At 42.5% G+C, this 21613-nt stretch overlaps 1 protein-coding gene across 1 annotated transcript in view; it reads left to right on the forward strand.

The window, feature by feature from the left end:
* LOC145392500 (adhesion molecule nephrin-like) overlaps positions 1-21613 on the forward strand; it is a 220444-nt gene that overhangs the window by 188455 nt on the left and 10376 nt on the right. Inside the window, exons 3-8 of the mRNA XM_080266891.1 lie at positions 4874-5070; positions 11401-11715; positions 18811-18962; positions 19459-19603; positions 20483-20613; positions 21218-21377. Coding sequence (XP_080123017.1) covers positions 4874-5070; positions 11401-11715; positions 18811-18962; positions 19459-19603; positions 20483-20613; positions 21218-21377 — 1100 coding nt within the window. The remainder of the gene's footprint in view (positions 1-4873; positions 5071-11400; positions 11716-18810; positions 18963-19458; positions 19604-20482; positions 20614-21217; positions 21378-21613) is intronic.

The following is a 21613-nucleotide window of genomic DNA, read 5'->3' on the forward strand; positions in this document are numbered from 1 at the left end:
ACTTATAATCGTCTGGTGATGCGAGGAATTTTCACGATAAAGACGTCCTCGTAATGAAGGGGTTGAGATTTTTTTTTTTTTTTCAACTTCAGGGGTTGTACATGATTTTGTTTAACCCTTTTCCATAAGAGATTTGCTCCTAGCCGATTGAAATAGCCTGTAGATAGATAGATAGATAGATAGATAGAGAGAGAGAGAGAGAGTGTGTCAGCGTAGTGAAGGGGACAGCACTGCCAGACTGGAACAGCAGTGCTACTAAGACACAGAGTTGAGAAAAGAATGAAAACGTGAGAATGAAGAAAATGAAAATAGGAAGGCTAAGACTGATGAGAATGAGGAGAGGAAGACTAAGAATGCAGAGGGGAAAAGCAAGGACGAGGAGAATGATGAAAGGAAGACCAAGGTGAAGAGAATGAAGAGACAAGAACGAAAAAGAATAAAGGAAGGAAGGTTAACAATGAAGAGGAGGAGGAGGAGGAAGAGGAGGAGGAGGAGGAGGCTAGGATCAAGGGGACTGAAGAAATGGAGGGCAGGAAGGAAGCGGAAGGATTTAGCAGAGTCTTGAGGCGAAATGAGTTAGGAGGAGGAGGAGAGGATGAGCGAGAAGTAGGTGGAGGGATTTGGTTTATTGTATCGAGGAGAAGAGGCTGGGGAGATGGGAGGAGGAGGAGGAGGAGGAGGACAGAGAGAGAGAGAGAGAGAGAGAGGAGATAGGGCGTGTGTGTGTGTGTGTGTGTGTGTGTGTGTGTGTGTGTGTGTGTGTGTGTGTGTGTGTGTGTGTGCGTGAGTGGCTGTACAGAACGAAGCTGATTGAAGAAGACGGAGACCAGGGCCAAGAAGGCTTTAGCGGAGTGTATTGAAGGGAGGCGGTTTGGAAAATGAGAAGAAAGATCGAGAAAAAGATGGAAGGATTTAACTGCGTATCCCGTGTAAAGCGAGATGACTGGGAGGAAGAGGAGAGGATGACCGAGAAGGAGGTGGGAGGCGAGATTTAAGTTGATGGGGGATTGTAGGGAAGGCCAGGAAGGATTGACAGTGTGGTGTGTCGAGGAGGGCAGGGTTGGGACGATAGTGACGATGATGATGATGATGGTGGTGGTGGTGGTGGTGGTGGTGGTGGTGTAATACTAGAGGCTTAGTGATTGTGGATGGATAAAGAAGAGATCCTAGAAGCGAGCAAGAGGAGGAGGAGGAGGAGGAGGAGGACTGAAAGAGAGGTGGAATGATTTAACAGAGTGCCCTAAACAGAAGCGAGGAGGAGGAGGAGGAGGAGGAGAGAAGAAGAAGAAGAAGAGGAGGAGGAGGAGGAGGATACAAAGATGGAATGGAGGAATGGAATGACACATGAGGGAGGGCAGTTTGGAGTGTCGGGGGGAAGTGAAGATAAATGGTATGAGAGAGGCGTAGAGGTGATTGTGTCGCGGCCATCTTTGTTTAACTCTGGATTCAGGCTACAGATAGATAGATAGATAGAAAAACCACATACGTACATAGATACATACATACATTCACAAAGGTGCTGTAAGTTCCTAATACGAGTATAACACAAAGATAGATATACTGTAATTAGATATTCCTGGAAAGCAAATAGACTGTAAGTAACCGATAGATAAAAATAAATGTATTAGGAGAGTTATAGGTAGATGGATAGATAGAGGTAGGCCTTTTAACATGAGGTATTAGTTATAGTTACTACTCTTGTCACGAAAGAGCAAGCGAGTTTCATTCTCACTTGATAGATGTGGGTCTCTCTCTCTCTCTCTCTCTCTCTCTCAAAATGGGGAGACCACAAGGCACTCATTCCGGCAACTCATTTTACTATATTCGTTTGAACGTAAGAAATTGAAACTGAACGAATAATTAAAGATGATTGGGAAATGAGTCTTGTTTCCAGATAAAAGAGAGAGAGAGAGAATGGTGTATGTATGTAATATTGAAGTTGTATGTGTGTGTGTGTGTGTGTGTGTGTATACGCGCGTTTATCCGCTTTAAGCCTGCGTATCTGCGTATATTTCTGTGCATATGTTTGGGGATTAAGAGCATTAGCCTTCATAAATCTCAACACACGCCACAATAATCCCTAAAGCATTGACAGCGATACACTGAACTCCCATACAACTCAAATAATCCCTCTCCAGCCACACTAACAAGCGACCATAATACTTACACCCACAGCACTGACGCTTCTATACGTTAAAATACAGAGAAACGCTACACTCCACTGTCATTGGGTGTATTGTTGAGGTAGTGTGTTGTGGTGTGTGTGTGGGGGGTAATATTATGCAGAGTTTGGATGTGTTGGGAGGAATATTATGTTAGTTATATTGTTGTGGTGCGTGTGTGGATAATATTAGGCAGAGTTTGGATGTGTTGAGAGGAATATTTTGATCGTTTCGTGCTGTGTGTGTGAATAGGGATATTGTGAAGAGTTTGGGTGTTCGTGTGGAGAGGAATATAATCGTAATGTATTGTTGTTTAGTGACCCTGTGCTCATGTGGACGGGAACTCTGTGGACTGCTGGCTGAAATACCCCTCCCCTGCAGTCCACCATTCACCTTTTAGTGGTTAGGAAAGGAGAGGAGGGACGTATGTTTACCCGGTCAGCTTCGTCATCCAGTTAAATCGGTACCACCACGGGAAGGCGTCCTCTCCATCGCCAGTATAACAGTACGATGGGTAATTTAGTCCGTCCGAGGAGTAACATCGCGAAAGAGTTGGTACGTTAAGATATCAAGATTAGACACTGGTACACACACAAGCAGGATGGCAAATTGGACTCCCCCTCTGTAGATGCGGTCTTTCGAAATTCAGATCCCCTACGATATTCCGGCTAATGTCAGACGATTGTATTTGAGAGCAGCCCGCCGAAGCAGAAAGTTTATATATCATTTTTCATATTTAGACCAAAAAAATAAATAAATAAATAAATAAATAAATCTTTGTATTATATTCTCACAAACGTTAGACAATATTAAGGCAAAGACAGTCGACCACTTCCAGTTGGGTGAAATGAGAAAATAAAAAAGAAAAAGAAATAATATGAAAAAGGTTATGGAGAACTTTTAAAACTATGTGGTCAACTTTTTACACATGGCATTCACAACTTTTAACATTATTTCAGTACCATGTTTTTGATATTATATTATGTACTGCAATTTTGCCTATCCATTGCGCAGAATATATTGTAAAAAAAGGTGTAGTACTGGATTCAACAACCACAACTACCGCTATCAAAACTACCGCCATCCATCACAACTACCACTCGAAACTACCAGCATCCACAACAGCTACAACCATCCATAACAACTACCACCATCCGCCACAGTACCACCACACACCACAAACATAACTACCACTATCCACCACAGCTACCACCATCCACCACACCTGCCACCACGCATCACAGCTTCAACAACCACAACTACCACGATCCACCACAACTGCCTCCACTCACCACAACCACCACTATCCACAACTGCAACTACCCACAACTACCACCACCCACAGCAACTACCACAATCCACCACATCCACTCTCCCTGCTCTAAACTCTCTGATGGGGAAGGGGTTTACTGAGCTGAATAAAATCGTCTGGCATTTATCTGAATAACTTCCTTAATTTCCCTTGGTAGGAATAAAGACCTTAGGGGGTTAAGAGGAGGAAATTAATCTTGGCTGAGAGAGAGAGAGAGAGAGAGAGAGAGAGAGAGAGAGTGGGGGGGAGGGAGGGAGGGAGGGAGAGAGAGAGAGAGAGAGAGAGTCATAATTTGAAGTCTTTGGGTTCGATGCTAATGAAGCAGGATCTCTCTCTCTCTCTCTCTCTCTCTCTCTCTCTCTCTCTCTCTCTCTATCAGTCTGTGTCTGTCTACATCTGTATTTGTTTATATACTAGACCTACCTACCTACAGTACTTACCTGTTTGCCCATCCATCCATACACTAATCTTTCTCTATGAAGCTATGAACAATCTTTCCTTGTTTATCTCTTCCTTCATCCACCCCTCTCTCTCTGAAGCTGTTAACAATCTTTCTCTGTCGCTCTCTTCCTTCATCCATCCATCCACCTGTCTCTCTGAAGCTGTTAACAATCTTTCTCTGTCGCTCTCTTCCTTCATCCATCCATCCATCTATCCATCCATCCACCTATCTCTCTGAAGCTGTTAATCTTTCTCTGTCGCTCTCTTCCTTCATCCATCCATCCATCCATCCACCTATCTCTCTGAAGCTGTTAACAATCTTTCTCTATCTCTTCCTTCATCCATCCATCCATCTATCCATCCATCCACCTATCTCTCTGAAACTGTTAACAATCTTTCTCTATCTCTTCCTTCATCCATCCATCCATCTATCCATCCATCCACCTATCTCTCTGAAACTGTTAACAATCTTTCTCTATCTCTTCCTTCATCCATCCATCCATCTATCCATCCATCCACCTATCTCTCTGAAACTGTTAACAATCTTTCTCTATCTCTTCCTTCATCCATCCATCCATCTATCCTTCCATCCACCTATCTCTCTGAAGCTGTCAACAATCTTTCTCTGTCTATCTCTTCTTTCATCCATCCATCCACCTATCTCTCTGAAGCTGTTAACAGACTTTCTCTGTCTACCTCTTCCTTCATCCATCTATCCATCCATCAACCTATCTCTCTGAAGCTATAAACAGTCTTTCCCTGTCAATCTCTTCCTTCATCCATCCATCTATCTATCCATCCATCCATCCACCTGTCTCTCTCTGAAGCAATTAACAATATTTTTCCCCCTGCAGCGTGGACCTTCATAGCGTTCCACCCACCCACTAGAAGGACCTTAAATCACTCTTCCTATCCACCCACCCTACCATCCACTTAACAATCTCCTCTCCCCTTGCAGCGTGGACCTCCGTAGTGTTCCACCGACCCACTGGAAGGACCCACGAGTTCTGGGTTCACGCGCAGGGTTCCACAGCACACCCAGCCCCGCGTTAAGCATCGAGAGGGTGAGGGCAGGGGACCAGGGCAGGTACAGGTGTAGTGTCAATTTCCGCACCAGCCCTACGCTCAACTTTATTACCAACCTTACTGTTATTGGTGAGTTGAGGGAAGGGGTGTCGTTATTAGTATAGTTGTCTTTAGTAGTAGTAGTAGTAGTAGCTGTATTAGTAGTAGTTGTTTTGTATTAGTAGTTGTTGTTGTTGCTTAGTAGTCTTAGCAGCTTCAACTCTGAGTACTCATATCACCATCTTTCCTGCTGTTGGTGAGGTTGTGTGGCAGTGATGGTTATAGTGGTGGCGGTGCCAGCAGACACTATAATCCTGCATTCTGGTGACGGTGGTGGTGATAGGCAGGGTGATGGTGATGGTGGGAGTGAAGACTATAGTGGTGATAGTGAGACTGGAGGTGATAGTGACGGTGGTTGGTAATCGTGGTAATAGATGTGGTGGTGATAGCTGTATTGGTGATAATTGTGGTGATGATTCCTGTAATGATAACTGTGGTGATGGTGGTGATAGCTTTCGTAGTGAGAGATGTAGTGGTGGCAGGATGTATGGATGGCAGTTATGGTGATAGTGTGAGTTATAGTTTCAGTGGTTATAGGTGTGGTTCTTGCTTCCCTTAATGGTAGTGATGGTAGCTATGGTGGCGAAAGGTGTGGTACTTGCATCCCGTAGTGGTAGTGATGGTAGCTGTGGTGCTGTGGTGGCGACAGGTGTGGTGCTTGGCGTGCTGTAATACTCCCACACAGCGTTACAGCACACATTACAGGCTGTGCTACGGGTTTAATTAAATGTAGTCTATAGCCAGTATAGCCTGTGCTGGGGCTGCTAATACAACCTGACTAACTAATATGGCAACTGATACTATACAAAGTTATACTGTAAAGTATAGTTTAACTCTTTGAATCCCTTGACGCAATTTCTTATTTATTCATATTATTAAGATCAATTATTTCACTTCATTATCAGTTATTTCTTGTTTTATTATTTCTTTTTATTATCAGTTATTTCTTGTTTTTGTTATTTCTTTTTTAAAATATCAGTTTTTACCCGTCGTGGTCGTGTGAGGGTGGGTTTGAGAGAGGTTGTTAGCAATATAGTAATTATTACGATTACTGATATGTGTTGGCAACTAATAGTAATTTGTGACAAGTATTAGTGGCTCTAGAACGACATCAACTAGGCAAGTGGTGACAAAGTCTAGAAATGTGGATTTGGGACAAAAAAAATAGATGGTGAAGTGAGAGAGAAGGTCGATCAGCTGACTGGGAAGCAAGATGGCAATCAACGTAAACAAAACAAAGAGGTGTGCGGTATGTCCATCATGCAAAATTCGTGTTTGTGATGAAGATATGGGATTAAGATGTAACTTATGTGACATGTGGCATCATATATAGTGTGAGGGCACTAGTGAGGCAGTGTATACGTTTTTGAGGAGCAACCAAGAGAGTATCTGTACTATTCGCTGGTACTGCTCCAAGTGTAGTGCTGTGGTACGGTAGGTAACTTGGTGAAACAGGTAACCAAACTTTCCAAGAGACAGGAATTGATTGAAAAACACATGGATACTCTGGAACATAAATCTGATGAGGGATTCAGTGAGGTGAAGGATGATTTGGCAAAGCTGAAGGTGAGCATCAACAATGATATTAAGACTCAGGTGAGGAATTAATTGAAAAAAAAAGCTGGGTGAAGTTAAAATCAAGAATTGTGATGAGGTGAAAAGAGAGGTTTGTTAGACAGTAGAGGGGAAAATAAATGATAACAAGGTTAGTGGCAGGATGAAGTGAAGGATAAAGTGTGTACTGAAGTCAATGAAAATTTGGCTAAATCTTATGGGAATGTCCTGCGGACGGAAGAGAGAAAGGTATCAGCTGGTGTGGAAGGAGGTACTAGGTTTACATATACAATAGTGATCAGGGAAAGGAACTGTTGGAAAAAGCAACAAGGGAAATGCATGGTAGAATGGACAGGAAGAATAATACTGTTTGTTATGGTATTCCAGAGGTAATGAGTGGTGTGAATTTAGCAATAAGGTATGAGAAAATCCGTCATGATAAGTTAGCATTCATTGAACTATGTAATGATATGGGTTTGACATGTTATGATAGCAGTATAAAGGAAATTAGAAGGAGTGGAAGATATCAGGGAGCAACAGAGCCAGGAAAGTCAAGGCCCATGCTTGTGTCACTTAAAGGATGCTTGAAAGATGAATAATGAGAAACCTGTTCAGGTTGAAGGATGCAAAGAATGAAATTTTTAGGAAGGCTGGAGTGTCACACAGTATGACTAGTGATGAGAGGGAAAGAGACAGGGAACTCAGAGGAGAGGCAGAGATGAAAAACACAGAGGAAAATGGCTCGGGGAAACTACTACGTGGTAAGAGGAAGTCCGCGGAACTGATATACGGTATATGGAAAGTAAAGACAAAGGAAGCATCTGCATGCCAGGAGTAGCAGTCTTACCAGAGTTAGTGGAGGAAAATGTAAGTTAAGTGGAGGTAAAACCCAAGAACCTGTACATAATGCTAATGAGCTCAAAGTATCATTTAGCAATGTTAATGTGTATTCTAGTGATAAAATTAGTCAATTAAGGGCTAGATTGAGTGAGAATCGGACACCCCCACAAGCGATTGCAGTGAAAAAGGTTAAACCAAATTACTATCGGATTGAAAGGCAAGTAGTGGAATATGGCATTGAAAGGTACAAAATAATAGAAAAGAAAAATACAGCACAGGCCCTTCACTGTGCATCAAAAAAAGGAATTCAATATGATAATGTACCGTAGTGTTTGAGAAGGAAGCCAAGGAGTATATAGCAGTAAAGATCAAATGCAAAAATGACAATACAGTATAATTGTGTCCCTCTATATATGTCCAAACAGAGAGTTTGAAAAGGATGAAAAGATGTTGGAACTATTACAAGAAATAAGTGAATGCAATGTAAGACACAAAGTGATCCTAGATTTTAATTTGCCAAATATTAAATGGGAACATTTAACATGTAAATCTGGTGATGAAAAGCTCAGTCTAAGTTTTACTGAGAAGGTCTGTGCTTGTCACTTCATACAGCATATTTAAGAAATAACCAGGATTGGAGGTAACACTGTTTGAAACACACTATATGTGGTTCTTACGGATGATATAATGGTGGATAACATCGAAGTTACGAGCCCACTAGGTAAGAGTAACCATGGCCATGCGAACTTTAAATGTGACATAGAACCACAAGAAAAGAATTGTAAAAGACTTATCGGTATCCACCTTTTTGAAAAGGCAGACTTCAAGAAATTAAATAAGCTGCTATCCATTCATTGGGATGAGTACTTGGACACAGGATATTGAAGAAATATGGGATAGATTCAAGAAGAAACTATAGTACAAGGGGCAATCAATGAATGTATTCCACAAGTAGAATTCAAGTGTAAAAACAGATTAAGAAAAAGAACAAATAGGGACTTATTGATGAACAGAAAGTTGTGGGCAAAGATAAAGAAAAAGTAAAGGTTTTGGATGAGATTAAAGAAAATGAAAGAGGATGGAGGAACCAATGAAAGAGAATATAACAAGCTGTGAGAATCTTTTAGAAGAATTAACAGTCAAGTTAGATGGGAGACAAGAAGTGTGATGGAAAACATAGAAAGAATAATTGCCCAAAATGTGAAATCTAATCCTAAAATCTTCTGGAAGTACGTGCAGTTGAAAACCAAAACAACCCGCGCAAGTAATTTGTACTGGTATATGAATTCAGAAAAAAACATCAGTAGCTGCTGAAAATGACAAGGATAAGGCAAAGGTTCTAGTGGAGTATTTTAGTACAGTATTTACCAAGGAACCAGAAGGGGAAGTACCAGACACTGAAACTAAGATGTTTCCACACTGTGGAGTTCACCTGTGAAGAGATTTGTCATTATGTCGACAAACTGCAGAGAGATAAGTTCTCAGGTCCAGAACGGTGTCACTGTCGAGTTAGAGAAGAGGTGAAAGAGACTGTTGCCTTTCCACTAAGGATTATCTTCACTATATCACTTTAGACAAATAAAGTGCCTGCAGACTGGAAAAAGGCAAATATTACAACAATATACAAAAAGGGTGACAGAAGTGATCCTGGAAACTATAGGCCAGTAAGCCTGACTTGTATCATCTGCAAAATAATGGAAACTATAATTAGTGAGAAAATTCTTGAGCATTTGAAAGAACATAAGCTGATTAGTAACAGACAGTACGTTACAGGTTTGTGGCAGGGCAATCAATGGTGCTTCAACTGATCACAGTGCAGGATAAATGGACTTAGTCATGGATGAAGGTGGAGCTGTTGATATTGCCTACTACAACTTTATGAAGGCTTTTGATAAGGCCCCACATTAACGTTTGATGAAAAAAATTGAAAGTTACAATGTCAAGGGCAGCATTTTGGGACGGATCTCTACATTTCTCAGCGAACGGAAGCAGCAGGTGATTGTTAACGGTGTAGAGTCGGATTGGAAGGAGGTGATCAGTGGAGTACCCCAGGGCTTGGTGTTGGGCCTGTTGCTGTTTGATATATATATATACATATAAATGATTTACCCGAATCCATACTAAATGGTGAAATATTTTTATATGCAGATGATACAAAAGTGTTCAGGAATATTACTGAGAGGGAAGTCTGTGTCAAACTACAAGAAGGTCTTGAGAGAATGAGAAGCTGGTCAGAGAAGTGGTTTTTGCAGTTTCATCCAAAGAAATGCAGTGTTATCAGGATTGGAAAATCAGATGTGGAAAATTTTCTTTATAATATGACTAAGAGTTTAAATGAAATTAAAGTGGAAATGGATCCGAGGGTCATGATCGACCATGAACTCAAGTTCACTGAGCATCTGGCAGAAAAAAATCAATAAAACTAACAGGTTGGTTGGACAGATTAGGACCTTCACATCTTTGGATGAGTCAGTATTCAAGGCTTTGTTTGTGGCACTACAGTAGTTCAACCACACCTTGAATATGCGGATCAGATGTGGTGCCCAGTTGGAACAGTCCAGAGAAGAACAACAGAGCTAGTACCAACTTTGAAGGAACTATTACTGTATGTCAAGACTGAAAAAGTTAAGCCTTCCAACTTTGGCATACAGGAGGTCGAGGTATGATATGATAGAAACTTTTAAGAATTTTGGTGGTGTGTACGATGGGGCAATATGTGAGGGACTGTTCACTGAACAGACTGACTCAGTGATAAGAGGACATGATAAGAGGATTTATAAACAGTGGCCAAGATTAGATGTAATTAATCACTCTAATATCCGGACACCCAATATCTGAACCTCCCCACTACCCGGACATAATAGTCCTGGGATCCAATATTCCCAAAATGGTCCGAAAACCCCAAAAAATAAAAATAAAAAAAGATTTTTTCCCGCCCGTTTCATACTGTACTTTTTTCCATACTATACTTACCTCATTTCACTCTTTAATGCCCTTTATTGGTGTGAATAGGGTGTTAGGAGCTATGCATGTGCAGTAGGAAGGTGTTTTTCTGAGTTAGGCTAGGTTAGGGTCCATAAGTACCAGAATGTTTATTAATGTATGAACATACTTCTAAACCCTCATTTTATGTTTCTTTTGCATTTATTTCAGTCATTTATGTGCCTTATTGGTGTGATTTGGGTCTTAAATAGGTGCTATGCATGTCCAGAGGGAGTTGTATAGGTGTTTCTCTGAGTTAGGGTCCATAAGTACAAGTCCATAAGCTGGGGCCCAATATCCGGACCTACATATGGCTCTATTACGTCGGATATTGGAGTGATTACTGTAATATACATTTTCTAATAGAATCGTGAATAGTTGGAACAGTCTCCCAGATTCAGTTGTTAATGCAAAATCAGTGATGGACTTTGAAAGGAAATTGGATGATGCCTGGAAATTCCAGAAACAGAAGTTTGATTATACTGCATTAATTGAACACAGACTCCTCGAGCACAATGACCACATGACCATAAGACCCAGTAATAATAACAGTAATGTAATCTAGAGCTGGAGTCACAGGCTCATAAGTCTCTTCCAGGAGTCTTCTGTATCTTTATTTCCTGTTTTTATTATTTCTTATCATTATCAGTTATTTCTTGCTTTTATTATCACTTATTTGATACCTCCAGATGATTTTATTCAAGTTGTGAATGGAACCCCTCAAACGCCTTCATGATGTGAACAAAAATCGTTTGTTGATAGCAGTAATGAAATATATATGATGCTTTTTGATTCAGGGGTTTAATTCACTGTAATCTATATAGCAGGAGTGAAATAAGATAACTAGTGAAATAAGAGATCACCGTACTGAATGGGTTGAGTACATACTAAGGCTACTATTAGTGGGTCTCTCTCTCTCTCTCTCTCTCTCTCCCTCATAATAATTATAATATTAACCCCCTTCCATACTGCACCCATATACAGTGCCACCGCGACGCCTAGCCATCTACACCGACCTAGGGGTGGAGGCCCGCAGTGTAGTGGGGCCATACACGGAAGGGGACACGCTACGCCTCACCTGCCGTGCCAAAGGGGGATCACCGCCCCCTAGTGTCACTTGGTGGGAGGGGGCGGCTCTCCTGGACCTGACTTCTGAGGTGGAGACGCTGGAGGGGGTGAGCAATACCCTAGTGGTCCCCTCCCTCACCCGACGCGACCTGCACCGCTCCCTTACGTGTCAGGCTGGGAACTCGAATCTCACAGCGCCTCTCCTTACCACGGTCACTCTTGATATGCACTGTGAGTACTGTGCATTTGGTTTCTCATATTGTGTACCATGCTTAAGTACATTTAGTCCGTGATAGTACCTCCTCCTTCGCAACCCTTGTCTTATTGTAGTAGTTTGGTCACACTCTTGTAGGAGCTGCTGGGCATGGGCATACTGGATTACTGCAGTTATTCTCTCTTCTTATGTTTTTTTATGTTCTTTCTCACAAATGGCTGACAGCTCTAATTTCACAGCGTCTCTCCTTACCTCCGTCGCACTTTATATACCGTACATTGTGAGTGTCGGCTGAAGAGTCACACTGTCTTGAAAAATGATGAGAATACAGAAACCCAGACTGGCTGACGAAAAGATTCATTTCCAGACAGTTTTGGCTGATTCTGTTGCCCTCTTCAGCAGAACTACAGATCAAGAGTGGTAGTACATTTTTTCGTCTGCTAGTGTGGAATTTGTTCTTATGCACTGTGAATATTAAGCGTTTCTTTGTGTGTGTGTGTGTGTGTGTGTGTGTGTGTGTAGAGCCAGAGTGTTAATAAAAGGCTGGCAGTTCTAATCTCACGGCGCCTCTCCGTACTCCTGTCACACTGATATGCATTATGAGTTATGAGTATCAGTTATGGAGTTATTATTTTATTAATTTTCTAGTTCAGGTACATACAGCTAATAGCACTACCCATCATACATTCTGAGATAAGAGTTCATACATTTCACCTTGTCTGCTTCTCACTTTCCTCTCTTAGCAAATGTGGGCCTCCGCGTCCAAAGGGGGTCAAGTGCCAGCCTAGCAAGTTTTGTGATAGCACCAGAGAGCACTAATTTAACCCTTCCTGTAACGGTTGGATGTGGAAATGACCCCCTTCCGACACTGGACATAGGGTTGAAAGTCGTATTTCGTTCAAAATTTCCACATCCAAACCTGCACGCAGCTGCCTCGGCTCGAGGCAAACTCCACCTCCAAAGGCTAGCATGTCCAGTGTAGTGAGTGCGGCGGAGGTGGTAGTGGTGGCGGGGTAGGTGTCTGTGCAGGTGGAGTGTGTTCCTGAAGTCTGGCCACTCGTACATGCCCTTTGACTGGGCCTTCACCAACATCAAAAAGAAGATCAGGAAGACGAACTACCTGCCAAGTACTAAGGATTATGCAGATGTAATAGCATCAGCTGTAACAAGGAAGTTCCCCATTGTGGCCTGGATGGACGACGGATTATGGATAATGGAGGACGACTGTGGCACTACATGGCACTATAGTGTCACACCTCACCTGCCCTGACCACCCCAGTTGACGACCATGGCCTGGATATTGGACGACGTAATATGGATAATGGAGGAAAACTATGGCAGTACGTGGCACAACATGGCACTGTACTGCATTCTTCACTACTAATGGGTGACTGTGGGCATTAATTTTGTGTAAAGTGATAGAAAAAGTGTTAGTGTGTGTGGGGGAAGAGGAGGAATGTTGTGTGGGGCTGTATTATTGCTAGTAGTGGTAGTAGTAGTAGTAGTAGCAGTAATAGTATAATTTTTGTCCGGTATTGTTATGATGCTTTTATGCTGCCCATGCTATCAACTATTGTTAACAATATTAATATTGATAATATTGAAATATTTCGCAACAGGAGATGCTTGTAAAGTTCAATAAGGGTGCAACATTATGCAACTGTAACAACAAGCAATAGATACATTATTTTTCACAAAATTCATTATCTTCTATCAGATTCATACACTTCAGGTGTTAAGCTGTAATTTGATACCAAAATGAGCACTGGATGTCAATAACTAACGAAATTACAGTTGCAAACACTTTGTTGACCTGTAATTTACAGGCCTCTCGTGTAAATTTTTTTTTTTGGTGCATGACCCCCTTTGGATGCGGAGGCCCACAATTTATTCCTAAGCTAAGAGTGGCTTGGTACATTTCCCAGCCTATACATAATCATCTCAGGTATGATAAGTTGCAGAGGAAAGTGATGGATATAAAATAGTAAAGCAGGTACCATGTAATAATAGATTTTTGTGACTATAATATTATATAACCCAAAACCATCATATCCCAACCTTTTTTCTCCTTGATATCCACTATGAGTGTCAGTCAGTTACATTTATTTTATTAAACATTATTAAATATATATTGTCTATAACTGTAAAATTGTTTAGTTTCTTTTGCTGAGATTATTAATGTTTTTCTGTTGCATGTATTCAGTATACAGTATACTCATATTCAGTTTATGCATATACACTGTAATCGTGTTTACAAAAATTATTCAGAGCTTTGTCATTTCTGTTACAGTATTACGATTTGTTTGCAGTTGTTGTTATCATTAATGGTTGTGTCTTTAAATGTGTTTGTGTGGATACAATTCTCTCTCTCTCTCTCTCTCTCTCTCTCTCTCTCTCTCTCTCTCAGCAGTAAAAGGAAAATGAGAACTGAACATTATAGTTTGGTTCACGTTATTACGATGTTCAGAAAAGTTTGTGTGCTGTATAAGACACTACACACTGCCACACCTCACAGTCACGTTGTAAACTGCTATTCCTAACACACACACACACACACACACACACACACACACACACACACACCTCTCGAGTACAAACAGCAACAAAGAACAGTACCAAGAATACGATGGTGTAGCATAGCACATTAATATCCTCATTTATATCATTTGTGCAAGCTAGCGGTATTGAAAGGAAAGAGATGATAGTATAAAAAGAATATTGCTATGTAACACGCCACAGTAAATTGCTAATGAAGATGTGCTTGGGATACTTCGAGGACCACGGGAATAGTAGCCTATACAGGTGTGCTATCAGGTTAATGAGTTCACTAATGATGCCAGGCTATATTAAGGGAGATAAATGACTTCATGATCTGACAGGTAAATGCAGGATGCCTGAAGAGATATGCTACAGTGACCTCTTTTAATAGTTTTTTTTTTTTTTTTTTTTTTTTTTTTTAGTGGTAGGGTAGGGACGTCCACCATCCACTCACCCGATGTAGCGCTAACTTCAGGTGACTCGATATTGAGAGAAATCCCCACTTCTTTTTTTTTTATAGGTCAGGGAACCACTTGCTGCATTGGACTAACATATAACCAAAAGGACGCCTGGTGGTTTAGTGGGTCAAGGCTCTCGCACTAGATTTTACTAATAAGGATTTAAATTTGAGGGTTGGCTGGGATTTATTGCTCACATAATACCTCTCAGGGTTGGCGACTGGTCACGCGCTTTGTCCTAATTTTAAACTCTTCCTACATCCAGACGATTTTCCTCAGCTCAGGGGATACTTGAGGAACTGGAGGGGTTAAATAAAAGCTCAGTTAATTCCTTATGGACTAAAATTTTATTCACTGAGTAAAATCGTCTGCTTGTAGTGTATTGTATTTAAAAAGGCAGAGAATGGGCAAAATATCCGGACTAAATATCCAGTCCCCAGGTCTCTGCACTTCCGTTGATGCTGCATGGGTTTGAATTGTAAAAAGATTAGTATTATTCTGAACACAATATTTTAAAATCATTTCCACAGGGGCACAAAATATTTTTGAATTATATTTTGAATTAAAGTTAACATTTTTCTCTTGCTCCCTGCCAGCTAAATATATATATATATTTTTTTTTCACGAATTATTTTGAATTGTTTCCACTCCAGCTGTATGTTTTCAACTTTTTGAAATCATTGTTTTAAACTAGTGCCACGTGTGCTGCATTACTGTATATTTTCGTTTGTATTTTGAACCAAATGTTCGAACTCCTCCTCCTCATCGTAATCACCACTGCCACCACCACCACCATTATCTTCATCATCATCATCATCATCATCATCATCATCCTAGCCTCTTTTTTCCACCTTAGGATGGGTTGATGTATGACCCAGAAAGCAGCGAAAGTGATAGCACGAAATGGGGCTAACAGTCACTCTCCATTCAAGCCACCGGAATCCCGACTCTGTTTCACACACACACACACACACACACACACACACACACACACACATTCCGTTGTATATACGGTGCACATATAGAGTACCAGTGAGAGTCAGCCCATCCAATATCACTTAATAATGAGGGGTGCCGGATCCTTGTCATGTGCCTTTTTTTTTTAAACATACGGTAATTATGCTTCACAGTGTATATGGCCGGGGCATATAGTGTAGGTCATGTCTGCCTTTCCATTCTTCTGTCCCGTTTTGCGTTTAGCTCATTTCCGAAGAAACTGTTAAAGACACCTTCATTAAACTGCATACAGAGAGCATTTCAGCCGTGCCAAACTTTGATGACCTTGACCTGTATGACCTTGACCTCACGTATCTTGATTTTGTGTTCAGTTCATTTTCTTGCTAACCCACGGCGGGATATTCATGTTCAGTGGACGTATTTCTGGTTAGCCCTAAAAAAGGCCACAGTTATTAGTGAATGCCTGGACAATTATGTTCAGTATTCTAGTGGCAATTATCGTGTGGATGGTGGTGGTGATGATGATGATGATGATGATGATGATGGTAATAATGATAATGATGCTGATGATATTAAACTACAATAACCCTAGGACATAACCACTCGCAAAACTCAATAATTAGCACCTGACACCGACCTTATTATCATTATCATTATTTAGCAGCACAATCAGCGACACGGGGGGGGGGTCATTTGAGGTCATTAACTGGGTGGCATATACAAGTTTTTAATTAATTTTCAGGGATTACTTGTCTCGGATAATGAGGGCTGAGTATCCAATTTCCCGTGCCCCCTCCCCCTCCCCCCCTCTTTAAATGACCCTCCCCCCCTGCACGCACATTCACTGGACTGACACACACACACACACACACACACACACACACAATTCAGCCCCCTGCCATTCAGTGACCTGCCCTTCATATTAATTTTATACACCCATTCAAGACCCCCTGCACTCCATTATTAAAAGCCTGTGACCCCATTCAATGACCTGACTCCATTTTTTTTCTCCCCATTCACCCATCCGATTCTCCCTCCTTCCTGCAAGTTACACTCCAAGTTCAATTTTTATCCCCCATTCCATCATACACTTACCTTCCCCGTACCCCACACTCATCCCCCTCCCCCACACTCATCCCCCTCCCCCACACTCAAAAGACCCCCCCCCACACACACCCCACCTAGTCCCACCAGCATCATTTCCCACCTCCTCCCACAGTCCAACCTCCCTCACCTCCTCATCCTGTTCATTTCTTCCGGTTCGTTCTCTTCCCCCTCCCCTCTTTTCTTCCATACTCAGTTCCTCATGTCCCTTTTCTCAGTTCCCCCTCCTTCCTCATCACCTCTACCTCTCTCTCCCCTCTTTTCCTTCCTCGTTAGCTCCCCTCCACACTCCTTACCTTCTCCATCTCTCCCCTTATTTCCCCCTCCGCCTCTTTCCTTCACTCTTCCTCCATCTCTCCGCTCATTTCCTTTCCCCTCCACATCTTCCTCCCTCATTTCCTTTCCCCTCCACATCTTCCTCCCTCATTTCCCCTCCCCGTCGCCATTAACGAGGCAGTAATCATTGGGTTAACTGTACGTGATAATGGGTGTGGGCCGAAGGTGTGAATGCTCTCTCTCTCTCTCTCTCTCTCTCTCTCTCTCTCTCTCTCTCTCTCTCTCTCTCTCTCTCTCATTGATGCCCTAATAATGGGATAATTATGGGTAATGGGGGTGTGGGGTGGAGGTGTGGAAGGTCTTAAGTCTGACATTATCTGGTGCCTGCAGTCCTGGGAGGGTGGAGGAGGAGGAGGAGGAGGAGGAGGAGGGAAGAGACTGGAGGGACGCAGAGGAGTAGGGGAGAGGATGGTGGGGAGGATCGGTGAGGAGGAAGAGGAGGAGGAGGGAAGCAGAGGAGGAGGAGTGGAGATGGTGGGAAGGGTAGGGATAAGATGGTCATGGAAGGGTGGGGAGGGGAGGAGAGAAGTGAGGGAGGTCAGGAGGGGAGGAGATGGTGGGGTATGCGTGAAAAGGGAGGGATAAGAAGATAAAAGGGGAGAGGGGAGAGAGAAATGATTGAGGAGGGAGTGGGGGAGATGGGAGGACAAGAGGAAAGGGGTAGGGATGGTGGGGAAGGGGAGAGAGGAGACTAGAAGGAGTAGGGGAAGAGAGTTGAAGGAATGGGAATGGGGAGCGGGTTAGGAAGGGAGTGGGAGAGGGAATGGTGGGGAGGAGAGGGAATGGAGAAAAGGAACGGGGAATGTGGGAGAGAGAGAGAGAGTCACCAACACCCTCTGACCTTAATTGACGGGATCCCTAGCTTCCTTGCCTAATTACTGGCCAATTACCTTAATCTGCTGTCTCCTAAATGACGAGAGAGAGAGAGAGAGAGAAAATATTAAAGTGACACCTTAACCTGTTGTCTCTTAATTGGCCTAGGGAGTTCCCACTAATTTCTCTCTCTCTCTCTCTCTCTCTCTCCCCTATTAATTACTGTAAGATTAACTGGTATAATATAATGGGATTACATAATATCAAATCCCATAGTAATATTAGGTATGATATAGTAAAAGTAGTATAGCTCATGGTGTGACAGGTGGTGTGAATTTGTGGTGGTATTATTGTGGTGTAGAAGAGTAGTTGTATCATCTGGTAAAATTCAGGGTGTAATATTATAAGGATATAATTCTTGATGGGAAATAAAGGTAAGGCGCTGCGGTATAAGTTGTGGGATGAAATTATACTCGTAAATCTCTTGGTGTGACCTGGTTCCAAACAACCTCTGGTATTATTCCAGCAGTTCCTCTTCCTAAGTCCTCCTTGCGAGCAGTCGTGACCTACTAAGTGCTTCCACTCTTGTGTGCCATCATCATCATCATCACTGCTGCAGAAGCAGTTCTAGCAGTAACGGCAGCAGTTCTGGCAGCAGCAGATGAAGATGATGATGATGATGAACATGAGGATGATTACTTTTATTCTTAATATTATTAATGTAATTATTTACTCAGTACAGTGGTTTATTCTCACAGTTCCTCCTTACATTTTTAGTAATAGTAATAGTAGTAGTAGCAATATAAGTAGTAATGGTAGTAGTTATAGTAGCAGTTGTGGTAGTAATAGTAGTAGTGGTGGTGGTGGTAATAAAATATAATCAGCACCACGTTGTTTCTCCCACAGTTCCTCCTCTATGGGTTCGTCTGATGAGCAGCCGTGACCCCCTGAGCGCCGGTACCCCCTACGTGGTGGTGTGTCAGGCCGCCGGTGCCAGACCCCCAGCCGCTATCACCTGGTATCTCGGGCAATCCACACTCACAACACACACTGCAAAGGTACGCACTTTGTGTGTGTGTGTGTGTGTGTGTGTGTGTGTGTGTGTGTGTGTGTGTGTGTGTTATAGTGGTTCGACCTTAAAGATTCACTGGTTAAAGATTCACTGATTCGAACTGCTTGCCCCGGGTTCATTTTTGCTCGAACTGTTGTTGTTGGGTCCGATCTGGTAGTTTCCCTCTGACTTTCTGTCTGTGCACACACTGTGTTGCTTCTCTGTCACCTCTCTCTTAACTTAAATCTTTCCTTAGCCGTTATTTTGGTGCATCTGGGTTTGAGTTTACTCTCTCTTTTTTCCAGCGTTTGTAAAATGGTGCATATTGAGCAGGAGTAGTCGGCATAGGAGTTCATTACTATAACTTGAAAGGGTGTGAACGTTTATCTAACATCAACCCGGGTATATCTTTTTGTCTACTCATACAGCCATCTGTCTGTCTGCCTATCTATCTATCTTTCTATCTATCTATCTATCTTCCATTTATTTACTCGTCTTCCCAGACCAGTCACCATGGCAACGTCACCACCAGCCAGCTACGGTTCACGCCCGAGGTTGGTGACGCGGGCAAGGTGCTGTCCTGCCATGCCCAGTCTCCTGCAGTCCCAGCCAGACCCCTTATCGACGAGTGGCGCCTGGATGTGTATTGTGAGTATTACTGTGTTTTGTGGTATTTCGATGTTAGTGTTAGGCATTAGGATGTTAGTGTTAAAAGATGTTATTCTCCCTTGCCCAGTCGCCTGCAGTTAGGTGTTGGTTGTGTGTTAGGTTGTTAGTGAATTAAAACTGTTAGTGTGCTGTTGCTAAGTATAGAGTGTTAAGACTAAATGTTAGGGTGTTTGGGTATCAGGGTTAAGTTTGTGTTATGGCACCAAAGTGTTAATCATTAGTGTTTGGGAGTCAGTGTTCAATGTTAGGGTGTCATGCTGTCAGTGTTGAGTGTTAAGGGCGTCCGAGTTACGTGCTAGTGTTAGGGAGATAGGGTGATAGTGTTAAGTGTTAGGACATAGTGTAAGAGTTTGGGTGGCATTAGTGTTAAAAATGCTAATGTTGAGCGTGTGAGGATGTACGTGTTAAATGTTAGGGTGCTATTCTTAAGTGTTATGGTGCTGGACCTAACATAATCTAATCCAGATCAACATATGGTAAGGGTTGGGTTGATTCTTTTTATGAGATGTGTGATAACCCTTTCCCCCCACTAACCTTTTCCCTTCCCCCTTCAGTAACGTATTCCCTCCCCCTACCATAACATATTCCCTTCCCCCCTCGTAATATATCCTCCCTCCCCCTTCTATAACATATCCCCATACCCATCCATAACCTCCTCTCCTTCCCTCTTCCATAACATATTCCCTCTCCTTTCTATAACATATCCCTCACCCCTAACATAGTCCCTTCCCCCCTCACCCCTAACAATCCCTTCCCCCTCTATAACATATTCTCCTCTCTCCATAGCATATTCTCCCTCTCCCCAACATAACATATCCTCTCCCTCCCCCCCATCATAACATATTCCCCCCCCTTCAGACGTACCCGTGGCCTCCCTCCGCCCCGGGCCCACTCTGAACCTGACAGCCATCGAGGAAGGGGACGATGTGTACTTCGAGTGTTCCATCAAGGCAAACCCCTGGGTATACAAGGTCATTTGGCTGCATGAGGTGTGTTGGGTTTATCTGTTTGAGTTTATCTGTTGGGAGTATCTTTCTGAGCTTATCTTTTGGGTTTATCATTTAGGGTTTATCTGTTTATATCTGCCTGTCTTACCAATCTCTGTCTGTCTGTCTCAGTCTCTGTCTGTCTGTCTCAGTCTCTCTCTACCTGTGTACCAGTGTTTATCTGTCTGTCCGTCCGTCACTGTCAACCTAATGATGTATAAAGTCATCTAGCTGCATAGGGTTAGTTCCATTCATTTATTTATATATCTTTTGTTATATTTAAGAGGTCTGGCTGCATTTATTTAGTATTTATCTTCGTCTCTCTCAGTCTGTCAGCCTGTGTATCTGTCTCCCCATCTGTCAGGGCATGTTAGGCAGTCTGGGTGTTTGGCGTCTAGTATTTCTATCCATCTTTTTCAGTGTGTTATGACCCCACTTAGCTCACCCTAGCTCAACTCAACCCATCTCCACTTCATCTCACCTTACCTTACCAAACCTAAACTAAACTAACCTAACTTAACCAAACTTCACCCCACCTCACCCCACCCCAGCCTAATCAAATCCTATCTAATCAAACCAATCCTAACCTAATCTTCTCTAATCTCAGGGCGAGGAGCTGAAGCACAACGTCTCTGCGGGTGTAATAATCAGCAACCAGAGCCTCGTATTACAGGGGGTGGCCAGGGCGTCCTCAGGCAATTACTACTGTGTTGCGTCCAATATTGAGGGTGACGGCAGGTCCAACCCAGTCATGCTTAGCGTCCAGTGTAAGCCACGTATTCCCAGCGTAACTTGAGTTCATATATTGCTTGTATGCCATCAGACACATTCCTTTTTGAGTCAGTTATTTCTCTCTCTCTCTCTCTCACTCATTCCCTGCATCATCATCTTTAACCCCGTCCTCTTCATGAGGTGCTTGTTAATTGGCAGTCCATAGACTTATTGTAAACTGTTATGGGAACGAGAAGCGAGGAAGGCACCAGCTTATAATGCCTTTGATATA

Source organism: Coenobita brevimanus, chromosome 22, assembly GCF_032717465.1.
Source record: "Coenobita brevimanus isolate Jiangsu-jjx chromosome 22, ASM3271746v2, whole genome shotgun sequence".
Lineage (NCBI taxonomy): Eukaryota > Metazoa > Arthropoda > Malacostraca > Decapoda > Coenobitidae > Coenobita > Coenobita brevimanus.